A 12,904-nucleotide genomic window follows, 5' to 3' on the forward strand; every position below is an offset into this window, starting at 1 on the left:
CAATATCCCGTCCTCCAGCCGTCGAATCCTACCCTCGTGCCCTCTCTCAATCCTACAACCTTCTTGATTTTCACTGGTCCTATGCTCCTCTTGGTCCTGTATTTCCTCCAGTTTCTTGTCTCTTTGCTTGTGTACCATCGGCTGTGACCCTGGCTTCAGGGTGCTAGTGCTGGTGGGAATCTCCCTGTGCTCCAGCCACCCCGGAGTGTGGGTCCAGTTTTTCATGTACTCCTGTAGTTCCCTGTCCCTCTCTTTGTTGCCTACATGTGGGAGGTCCAGCCGTGGTCTTTGGCTCTCGACCGGGGTTCTATCCTTGTATCCAGCAGCTCCTTCTTCCATTTTGGTAGGTTCTCCATCCTCCCTCACGTGATGCCTCATTCTTTGGTATCCGGTGAATGTTCCCTGAATGTCCACCTCGGTTTCCTTCCATTCATCTTCTCTGTCCTCCAGGTCTTGCATCATGTAGAGCCTGGCAGGTGGGGCACTTCTGACAGGTCTCACTGGAGGGCGGTACTGAGGGTTATATGGGGGCGGGGCCTCGGCCTGTTCTTTATGAATGGCCTCTTTTATCTTTTTTTCTAGGCTTGCTTCCCTTTCTTCTTTCTTCCGTACCACAGCCTCTGCTCGTTCTCTCTGTCGTCTATCCTTCTCCTTCTCCTCCTTCCCTGCGTTCACAAATCAGTCCACTATCTTCTCTGTCTTCACACATTTCTCCCTCACTCTCAAACCTTTTTTTCTGTTCATTCCATACAGCTAATCTCTCTTTCATTATCTGGCATAGCTGTTCATCAAGAGTACCTACCTCGGGCCATTTCCACTCACCACTAGTCTTCTCACTCCATTTTTTACAATAATGCCTAATGTCTTTCTCTGTACAGTGTTTGCTTATCACCCTCTCTATCGGGCTCATCCCTTTCTTACATTCGGCCATAACTCTACTGCAGGTCGTGTCTCACACCTCTCAGCCCTTAGAGTCTTTTGTACATGCCCCCCCTAAATCCCCTAAGTTATCCCTCACAGCCAAATGTTTTCCTCCTACCTTGTCCTGCTCTTCCAGCCTGCTTAGCCTATCTCATAGCAATTTATGCCTGTTTTTCCCCTTCCGTCCATACTCGGTCCAGCTGCCCTAGGGACTCACATACACTCAGAGTACATACATATCAATGCATTTAATATGACGATTCAATTAATCTTATGATTCTTAACTTTAAATTTAGGTAATTCACACAGCTTCACACAACGGGCAATCCGGCAATTCTTACATGTTTACACCGTTCTTGGACATAATATTTACAACACATATTCAATTTTACCCAATTTTGGGGCCTGTACTTTTTCATTTATCATAAGTTTTTTTTTCTGGGAAGGAATACAACAGGGGAAAATTATATTATTATTATTTGTCATTTAACTAAACAACACATTCATAATTTATGGAATATAAATGACAAGTCCAAATGGACTGACTCACTCATTTCTCAACAATGGCCTGAAAATGCACACTTTTTTTTTTCTTTTCTCCCCACCTTCAGTCTTCCTTTTTCCCTGGATCACACAATCTGGGAATATGTTGTTATATATTACAGGTCTAGAAGTTCTTATTTACACAATGGGCAGTCTGGCAGATGTCTAAAATATTTACAATCTTCTTGCATGTTCCCCAATTTTTAAAACACTCACACAGCAGTTATTGATATCAAAGTAATTATAATACACACACCCCTTCTCCTCAAGATTACGCACCCACCAGTCCTGTGAATTTTCAATAAAATTACATATTACTCATACTAGGTCTCCCTCATGTTTATTTCATGTCATTTTTATCCACAACAGTTGACAGGACCCATGGAGACACATTTGGCAGTATTTTCCACGCTGCCAAAGGGTCTTTCAGTAATGTTAGCTTTTCCACATTCCGTTGGAGGAAAGCATCAAATTTCCGTCGCCCTGTGACAGCTCGCTGACCAGAATAGGCTGAAAACGTGGGGTGGCCTTGGCCAGGGCAGGCCCTACAGTAGCACTGGGCACTATCTGCCCTAACAACCTCATGTCCCCTGATACATCCCACCGGGGCCCATCAGGCCCGTTCCTTCCTTGCCTGCTTTGCCTTTATGATCATTCTTAGATCAGGCCTGTTATCAGGCTGTGGCTGTGGCCGCCCGGTCACTCTGGCTCTCTTCGGGGGGGGGGAGGCGGGCCACCACACTCACCTTCTGTGCCTCCCTTTCACTAGCGCTGGCTCGGGCTACACTCAAGAATGCCCGGGCAAATTCGACACGATGGGGAAGGAACTGGCTGAACGCCGCCATTTGCTGTTTTGCCTCGCGAAACCTGTCAGTGATGGCATTGACCAAACAGGCCGGAAGGTTTAACAGGGGCGTCCAGCAAGGAGACCTTATCTTTGTCTCCCATCCCTGAGAGGTTGAGCCATAGGTGCCTCTCTGCCACAGCCAGGCTACCCATTGAACGGCTGATATGACGGGCCATTTGTTTGGTCACCCGGAGAGATAAATCTGTGGCGGGGTGCAGCTCTGCCACTGCCTCGGGCCCAATTCCTTCCCCAGTATCGAGCTCACTCAGCAGGTCTGCTTGGTAGGCCTGAAACACTGCCACTGTATGCAGTGACCCACAAGCAAGACCCGCTGCCGCATAGGTTATGCCGACCAATGCCGCAGTGGCCTTATATGGCTTAGAGCGTAAAGTTGGCTTTCCTAAATTACCTGCTGTTGATGGAGAGAGGTGGCTCGCAAGCACCTCCTCCACCTTCGGCATCGCAAAATAGCCATGATGCTCACTCCCCATGAGTAATCAGATGTCACAGGGTTATAAACACGGGAGGTTTTTACACCTGTTATTTCCTGGTCCGAAAAAAGATGGGAGTATGTGGCCAATTTTAGATCTGCGTCATCTGAACCGTATTATTCGGACATACATGTTCAAGATGCTGACCCTCAAACTTATCGTGCCACAGATTCATTTCAAGGACTGGTTTGTGAAGATAGATCTGAAAAATGCATATTTCCACATAGGAATATTGTCCAGTCACAGGAAGTTCCTGAGGTTTGCGTTTGGAGACAACGCATACCAATTTCGGGTTCTTCCCTTCAGGCTAGCTTTATCCGCTCGCAGCTTCACAAAGTGCATGGATGCTGCTCTGGCTCCCTTGCGACCCCAGGGCATCCGTGTACTAAACTACCTGGATGACTGGTTAATTCTAGCACGATCCAGGGAACTGGAAGTTCAACATCGAGATGTTGTTCTCGCCACATGAGGATCTTGGGGCTCAGGTTGAACCTCAAGAAAAGTATGCTTTCTCCAGTGCAGAGGACAACTTTTTTGGGGGTTATACGGGATTCTACTACGATGAGGGCGTTTCTATTCCCAACTCACGTAGGATCGATCCTTTCAACTTTGAGCAAGATAAAGCTAGGTCTGTTCATCCCCTCCAGTCTCTACGAGAGACTGTTGGGCCTTATGGCAGCAGCAGCCAACGTCATACCATTGGGCCTATTGCACATGAGACCGTTTCAGTGGTGGCTGAAAAGTCGGGGGTTTCAGCCGAGGATTGGTCATATTATTTATACATTAAAAAAAAAAAAAATGATAGCTATTGATGTTCAGACTTTGCTGAGTAATTTGACACCAAATTTTTGAAGATATGGCAAAGAAATCGTAGTTCTCAAAAGTACATTTTGCATATTTTAACCAAATTTGTGTGGGCAAAGCTAAATAAGCCAAAAGGCAAAGGTTTCACTGTACCTCTTACTTGACAAGATATGCTTGGTTTTAAGCAATTACTAAGGGGTCTTTCAAGTAACTCATCATTCAATTTTTGACGAGAGTTCAATGTTTAATCTACTTCCAGATTAACATAAAGATACAGTATTTCAAGTTTCAGAAACAATTAGCTGAAGTGTGTCCCACAACCTATGTACGACCACACCCAAGACTTTGCATACCACCTCAGAATCGTATTGATTTGTTGATTTGTATGAATCAGTACAGCCAGACATGAGTTACAGCTGCTTGAGTAAATTGAGTAAAGTTTAAGTAAGTCGGGCTCCGCCAAGCTAGAACTGATAGGCATGTGGTGGCCATATTGTTTAAAAAATATCAACATGTTTTTCATAATTATTGAAGTGCTCAGACTTCTGAGTAGTTTGACACCAATTTTGTAAAGATTGGGAAAAAAAATTCCTATTACAAGTTCTCAAAAGCAGGTTTGACATATTTTGCAGATTAATTAAAAAAGTAGGCAGAACTAAATGGCTTTTGTTTTATTGTTTTTTTTTTTTTGAGAAACCAAGGAATAAGTGACAAAAATATTATTAATTGTAGGACATTCTAAGATATAACCCAGGATATAAAACATTTCGCTACAGCTCCTGTTAGGACGATCAGGCTCATCTATAGCCTTAGTAACAGGAGGTGGTACTACGTATTGAGCAAAGTTTTTTTTTTACTTTTTTTTTGCATTTACAGTTTACAGTAGAGAAAGAAAAACATGCTTAGCCCCCTAAAAAGTAATGCAATAGAGAATAGAGTGTATATACTTAAAGAAACAACCATCTTGCAGTTGAACATGGTGGAATTCTAGGCCATAAAAACAATATATATTTGCTAATTAAAAATGTAAAACATTGCAACCTTGGAAAAAAAAAAAGTTACTTGAAAAAGTGACAGCAGTGCTCTAACATGACTCATGCATGACCAATGCATAAACTGAAATAGCCAGAAAGGTACAAGCATTGGTGTTTTGTATAATTTGGCTGTGCAATTTTATCATTCTTACACAAAATTACAGTAGTCTGCATTTCCATTTAATAAAGAATCTTTGTTTTTATTTGGTTGAACATTTTTTTCTGGCTGATTAATCAGTTTCAACTAATTACATTGCATATTGTAGTTGATAAACCTAAATTTAATAAGACATAGCAGGCACAGATTCACGTTTTCCTGCATTTTAAAATGTTACTGATGTTATTAAATGTAATTACAATTGAAAACAAATTGGATAAGATACAATATTCTTTAGGTTAAAATACTTTTTCTATTTACCCTCACCTGTCTTTGCTTTAATTTTTTCATTAATGTGTCCTTAATTTCTTTGGTCCTAAAGCAGTAGATGAGTGGATTAATGAGGGCAGGGAAAAGACTGTACGTCATTACCATTGCAGTATAGAGGTTTGTTTCAAAACGAAATCCAACATTAAGTGCAATATACACAAAACTTCTGGGGAGATAGTACAGGCAGATGATAAATAGCTGTGGAGTACATGTTAAAAAGGCTTTATAGCGTCCATCTTTATTTGAGATTTTCATGACTGAAATAATGATGGCCACATAAGAAAATATGATATAAAATAAAGGACCCCACAGTACAGTCATAGCAATGGCAGTACTAGTGACTTTTATGGCTGTTATGTCTGCACATGCTAGATTTCTTATTGAAACATGGTCACAGTAGCAGTGACGTATAATATTTGGGCCACAATAAGGCACACTAATGATATGTGCAGTAATGACACCAAGAATGAGGAGGCTTACTATCCAAAGCACTGAACAAAGAATCGCAATAGTGGTGTGTGTAATCAGAACTGGATATCTCAATGGGTTACATATGGCAACAAATCGATCAAGGGCCATTAATGCCATAAGAAATGAGGTGCAAGTCCCAAAATAATGGACAAAATACATTTGTGTAAAACAACCATTGAATGAAATTATCTCTGACATCCAGTACTTAGCAATAATTCCTGGCAGAGTTGTAGTTCCAAATCCAAGATCTGATATTGCAAGATTACAGAAGATGATATACGTTGGCTTCTGAAGACTTTTTTCACATGCCACAAATACAAGGATGAAAACGTTCCCAGATGCCAGCATCAGATAAATGAAGAAGAAAAAGGTTCCTACCAATCCATAATACTTATCAGGAATTCCTGTGAATCCTTCAAGGACAAATTCAGGAATATTGGTCGTGCTGTTTTTGTACAGTGTTTCAGTATAGATAGACATCTGACAAAAAAGAGCATAATTGTTTACAATATATTTTACACAAGACTACAGTTAAAAAATCTTTCTTGGTTTAAAATGAATTTTTCATTTAGTGAAATCATATATGTATATGTGGAAGATACAAAATATAATAAAGATATATAAAAGATACTGTATCCGTAACACTTGAATCATACCTTCCCTAAATTTTGATCCAGGCTCTTACAAAGCTGCCCACAGACTGAGGGATGAGCCTTTTAAACCCTCACTGTTGAGGCTTTGCGCATACTTTTGACGTAATTATTTGTATCTGACCATACCCTTTGTAAAGCCACTTGCTTTACATATTCAGACTGCATGATTGCTAGATACAGTATGCACTATGATTTCGAGAAACTACCTTTCCATAAATATTCAGCATTCTTCTTATTAACAAAGAACAATTATTTTGATTAAATATCTGTCACAGTAGGGTACAGCTAACTTTGCTTTAAAATGCACAGTTATCAACATATCCTGCTTTACTGTAGCTTTTTAACAGCTTGACATATTCCAGCTATTCTTTCAGGATGTTTTAGCATATATGTTGTTTTTTAATATATTCCAAGCCTTTTTTTCTTTCTAATGAGCAGCATTTTGCATTTCCCTCAAGTTAGGCCCACAAAACTAATTTAACCATGAGGTTGAAGTGCTATTATTGTCTGAAAATATAAATCATCAGGCTCGCCTATTCAGCATGTTTCTAAATCCAGCTTGAATCTAAGGACATTTTTACACTTGGTCTGAACAATCGTCTGTGCTCTCTGGATGGATTTTGGGTTCATTTGGGGGCAGGGTTCATCCTCGCATGTTTGCTGTCAAGTAAATTAATTCTTATTGAACCATGACTCGATTGTGTAATTCCATACATCACTTTCCATACACATTTTAATGTATAACATAATGGAATTACTCATACAAATACATGTTTTAAACGCTAGTAAATCGATTCCTGTTACAATGTATTTACACATGTTATGATGTAAAAGTAACTATATATTGCAATGTAATGTTATTTACCTTAACATAAATATATACAAAAGAATTCTCCAAGAAGCCCACAAGTTCATCACAGGATCTGCCAATAAGCTTATCCCTGGAGCCAGCATTACACTTCAGCCATCAACACCAGACAGAAGGATATCATTATATGGAATGAAGCGTAAATGGACGGAGACACATATGGATCACATTAGTTTACTGTGAAGCTACGTCTTAGTTGGTGCTTATCTTTGCGAGAGCCAAGTTCGCCGGCCTAAAATCAGCAAGAAATTTAACACCTACTCTCATGTAATGGAAATCATGAAGATCTGGATAGGTCCGGTGACTGCTGTGAATAGTGCAGCTGGCAAGAAAGGGGGCGGACGATGACTCAACATTGGACAACATGGTTAAGGACTTAGGAACGGAAATGGATATAAGTATGGCGAGTACTTCACAAAAGGCTAGTTCAAGATCTGCAGTTAGCAAAGATATGGAACTCCAGGTGTGTGTCTGTGGTTGGAGCAAGGCGACATCATTCAGGGGTTTGAAGATTCATTAAGGGAGAATGAAATGCTTGAGGGAGAAGGGAAAAGGGCCTCGTATTTGATCAGTACTTCTTAAGAAGTCAGTCAAGTCAGTTGAATGAAATCCAGCGACAGGAAGCAAACCACAGTTTGCAGGATATCAGCACCCTTTTCATAGATGTGAGGAGGACTTGCATGGACACAGTTAGTGATGAACCTAATAATCCTTGTGAATCCGATCAGACAAACCAGCGATAGAGAGAAAAGAACCTCAACGGGCACAAGCCTGGAGTTAAATGGCCAAGAGCTTGTGAGAAAACTGCATGGGACAAAGTAAACACAGATCTCTGTTTTACATTGGAAAGGTTAAGTGGAACAGTTGAAAAGAAACTGGATAAATTTGGGGACATAATTTACGCATGGAAGTGAGAGGTTTGGAGTTGAAAAAAGGAAGGAAAAAGTACAAACTATTCCTGGAAAGTCTAGATGGCAGCAGGAGATTGAAAGCTTAGTTAGAGAAAGGGGACATCTGAGGAAGCAATGGAGAAGAGCAGAAGAAAGTCAGAAGACTCAATCACTTACAAAGGGTCATAAAAGATAAGCTTGCAACATTGCGCAGAGCTGAGCGCCTACGGAAACGCTACAAAAAGAAGGAGTGTGTGAAAACTAACTTTTATAAAGACCCATTCAAATTTGTAAAGAAGTTATTCACCAGCGAGAAGAATGGTGCACTAAAGGCATCTAAGTTTGAGTTGGAGAGATATTTGGAGGAAACGCATACAGATTCAAATAGTACGCATAGTAGATAAAATGTTCTTCATTAATGGTGAGGCAATACCAACAGTGTCTGAGAAGCCAGTGAAGAGCCTTTGGAGATGGTACAGCGGGGATCTAAAGGACACGGTTCGTGTGGGAAAAGTTAGAAAAACAAGCTGTGGAAGGGTTGAAGAGCATAGACAGCAGCGCTTTACCAGGCAAATTAAAACTCTGGTGGTTTCAGTTTGGCCTACTGCCAAGGTTGGTTTGGCCACTGACTGTGAAAGAGGTTTCTTTGACAACAGTAGAGAAGCTGGAAGCTTTAATCATTTCATACATCAGGAAATGGTTGGGCGTTCCACACTGCCTCAGTAGACTGGGACTTTATGGTGAAGGAATACTGCAGCTACCTGTCTCCTCTCTAACTGAGGAGTTTAAGTGCACCAAGGGTCCATTGTGGGAATTAAATAGATTGTTTTTCAGGGTCGAGAAAGATCATATCCACTGGACCGCAGAGACAGCACAATGCATGTTTTATGGTTGGTGCGATCAATTAAACTATTGAGGATTGAGACGTGCAACAACCAGTCGCACTCCAGTATTTTCAATCTATCCAAAACTTTTCATTTATCACAGGGAGAGAGGCTGCTGCTGGAGAAGGGGCTGACCTTCATCCCGACGCCAGGGGGGTCGGATCTTGGGGATCTTAAGAGGGATGTCCATTTGCACAATAGAAAGTTAAAAATCTTAAATTACTTTGACTTCCAGACACAAATCAATACCACCCCTTTCATAGAAACATCCAAATGGGAACCCCCAATTGCAGCATGTAACACACATATTAGACGACTAATTAAACACAATCACAGAGCCATAGACTCAAACAGATCCTTTAAAACATCTGACAATTTATCACCCACACAGAAAAGGGCAATCCGTTCACTTAAAACAAACACTGACATCATCTTAAAACCGGCAGATAAGGGGTCAGGTATTGTCATTTTGGATAAAACTCAATACATGTCTGAGGCTAAAAGACAATTGAATAACACCGACCATTACATCCCTTTGAAACACTCACTACAAACCGAGACTAAATTAACAAAACGTCTTGAATAGTTTTCATCAGGAAAAATACATTAATCTAAAACAGAAACATTATTTAATGGGTCCAGATGTTCCCAGGCCTAGACTGTTCTATCTATTACCGAAAATACATGCTGCACCAGAAACATGGACCATCCCAGGCGAGATCTCCAGGGGCCGCCCGATAGTGTCGGACTGCAGAAGTGAGTCCTATCGCACGGCCCAATACATTGATAGTTTCTTAAATCCGTTGTCACAAACACATCAAAGCTACATAAAAGGCACATATGACTTTATTGCCAAAATACAAAACATCAGCATCTCAAATGATTCATTTCTCTTTACAATTGACATTAACAGCTTATACACAAATATATCAACAGATTTAGGACTAAAAGCTGTTCAAAAAGCTTTCAGAAATCTCCCGGATCCATACAGACCAGACAAATACATTTTACAACTCTTAGAAATAGGCCTAACGTGGAATGACTTTGAATTTGATTCACAATTTTACTTACAGGTCCAAGGTACAGCAATGGGCAAAAAATTTGCACCTGCATACGCAAACATATACATGGCGGAATGGGAAACATCCCTTCTAGACAGATGCAAATTTAAGCCCTAGTTTACTACAGATACCCAGATGACATCTTTGAGGTTTGGCAGCACGGAATGGAGGAAATCGATTGATTCATCATACTTGCAAACACACATCATCCGAACATTACAATAAAACACAACGCTAATAGAGAATCTATTCAGTTTCTAGACACTATGGTTTTCTTGGGTGAACCTGTCGAGCAGTCCAGGGCACTCAAGACTAAAGTGTATTTCAAAAAAACAGACACACACAGTCTTTTACACAAATCGAGTTTTCATCCGAAGCACATGTTCAAAGGGATAGTCAAGTCCCAGTCGATACGTTTCCACCGCATCTGCACAGATGAGAACGACTTCCACGACACTACTCGAGTACTGTTTAAAGCCCTTAGACATAGAGGCTACAGTCGTAGATTTTTAAGATAAATCAAAGCCACAACACTGAGGGAAATAAAGACTCCACCTCTAGACACCCTGCTGCCAAGCCCCCAACAGGTCATCCTGTTAATAACCACCTACAGTCAACAAACACTAGCCTTAAATAAAAAAGTTAAAAACAATTTTGAATGCACTAAACACCAATACCGGTCTTACAAAAATTCAGTGTCATTTCGGCGTACAGGAAAAACACAAACCTTAAGGATATCTTGGTCCGTTCCAGATTCAGCTCTATAACTCCCCGGCAGCGGTCTCCGTGACAAGCGTACCATAGAAAAACAAAATATATTTTAGGTACACCCATAACACAAAATCTAAACCTGAACACAAGCAATATAGTGTACTGTATATCATGTGCATATTGTCAGAAACGCTATATTGGAGAGACCAAAAACACACTGGCAGCAAGGTTAAAACAACATTTACACAACATCAAGAATAACAACAAAAATACAAAACTGATTCATCACTTTAAAGAACACGGGATAAACCAATTGACAATCTCAGGGTTGGAATCTAATACTGCATGGACAGATAAACAGAGGAAGAGAAACGAGTGGAAATGGATACACAGATTAAGAACGTGGACTCACGTGGGACTTAATGAGAGTGGAAGAGGTTTATGGTAAGACACCGGTTTTAAACCATAAAATGACATTACGTTGAGGGTATACGTAAACCCGGAAATGGTCTAAGTATAAAAAGAGAATTCAGGTTTTAAGGGGAATCATAAAATAACATTACCCATAAATAAAAATAAAATAGGTTTGAATGGCAGAAGGTGTGAAAGGGAATTGAGGAAAAACCCTTTTTGATTATTATTATTAGTAGTAGTATTGTGTGTATTGAATGACTGAATGGAGTGAAACCTGTAGGGAAGAGGAAAAGAAAGCACTTAGAGAACCACTCCACACACAACTCAATCCCTCATGCCCAATTTTCCATCCCAACCCTAGAACCCTATCTCTGACCCCGGCCCTAACCCTAACCTCTGAACCCTACTGCGGACCCTGACCCCAACCCTGACCATAACCCTTGAACCGTACTGCTGACCATAACCCTTGAACCGTACTGCTGACCCTAACCCTAACGCTTGAACCCTATGCCTGACCCCAACCCTAATCCTAACCTTTGAACTGGATTGTTGGCCCCAACCCTAACCATAAGCTTGGAACCCGATCGCGGACCCTAACCCCAACCCTAACCCTAACCTTTGAACCCCATGCCTGACCCCAACCCGAACCCTAAACCCAACCTTTGAACCCCATTACTGACCCTAACCCCAACCCTAAACATAACCTTGGAACCCGATGGCGGACCCTAACCCCAACCCTAACCATAACCTTTGAACCCTATGCCTAACCCCAACCCGAACCCTAAACCTAACCTTTGAACACCAACGCTGACCCTAACCCCAACCCTAACCATAACCTTGGAACCCAAATGACATTAGTAGAATTATGTGACAAATGCGTACGGGAGGCATACTTCTCTGGCGCTTAGAGCATCTGTTTGGTATCAAAGGCACTGCCCTACAATGGCTCAGCTCATATCTTATGGACAGGTCTTTCTCGGTAGCGTTGGGTAATTTCTGCTCTTCTTCTAGTCCTATTATTAGTGGTGTTCCTCAAGGCTCCATTTTGGGCCCACTTCTTTTTAATTTATATATGCGGCCGTTGGGGAATATTATTAGGGCTCAAAATGTCTCTTTTCATTTATACGCCGATGATACCCAGTTGTACATTCCTTTGAAAGCTGGTGACTCCGTTCAGCCATTGTTGGACTGTCTGGATGACATTAAAAAATGGTTGACAATTAATTTCCTCCGACTTAATGAAAACAAAACTGAAATAATTGTTTTTGGCCCCCTAAGATTGAGAGATGTTCTCATTAACGAGCTCCATAAACACTTTCCCTCAATTTCTTCCCAGGTTCGGAACCTTGGCTTCACTCTGGACTCAGAATTATGCCTAACCAAGCAGATAAATTTGGTCATTAAGACTAGTTTTTATCAACTATGGATTATTTCAAAACTCAAAACATTTTTGTCTTTCCAGGATTTGGAGAAGGTTATTCATGCTTTTATTACTTCTCACTTAGATTACTGTAATTCATTATACTTGGGTCTTCCTCAGTCATCTCTGGCTTGTCTTCAGATGGTTCAGAATGCAGCTTCAAGGCTGTTGACCAGGGCAAAGAAGTCTGATCATGTCACCCCAATTTTAGCATCGCTTCACTGGCTCTCAGTTCGTTTTAGGATTCAGTTTAAGGTTCTGATGTTTGTTTTTAAAACTCTTAATATTCAAGCTCCTTCATATCTTGAGGATCTTCTTAATCCACATTCATCAAACGGATGTCTAAGATCTTCTGATAGGTTTCTTTTGCATGTCCCTCATTCCTGGTTAAAAACAAAGGGGGATAGAGCTTTTGCTGTTGCTGCCCCCCGCCTATGGAATCAACTGCCACTGGACATCCGCCTT

At 40.9% G+C, this 12,904-nt stretch overlaps 1 protein-coding gene across 1 annotated transcript; it reads right to left on the reverse strand.

Annotated features, from left to right (window-relative positions):
• Positions 1–5,031: 5,031 nt before the first annotated feature.
• On the reverse strand, positions 5,032–9,023 carry LOC108277548 (olfactory receptor 2AT4-like). The gene is made up of 3 exons (XM_017490370.3): positions 8,969–9,023; positions 8,383–8,435; positions 5,032–6,018 (listed from the first exon to the last, which is right to left on the reverse strand). Exons 1-3 carry the CDS (start codon positions 9,021–9,023, stop codon positions 5,032–5,034), a joined length of 1,095 nt encoding a protein of 364 aa, XP_017345859.3.
• Between the last annotated feature and the right edge of the window lie 3,881 nt (positions 9,024–12,904).

This window comes from Ictalurus punctatus, chromosome 17, assembly GCF_001660625.3.
Source record: "Ictalurus punctatus breed USDA103 chromosome 17, Coco_2.0, whole genome shotgun sequence".
NCBI classification, from domain to species: domain Eukaryota; kingdom Metazoa; phylum Chordata; class Actinopteri; order Siluriformes; family Ictaluridae; genus Ictalurus; species Ictalurus punctatus.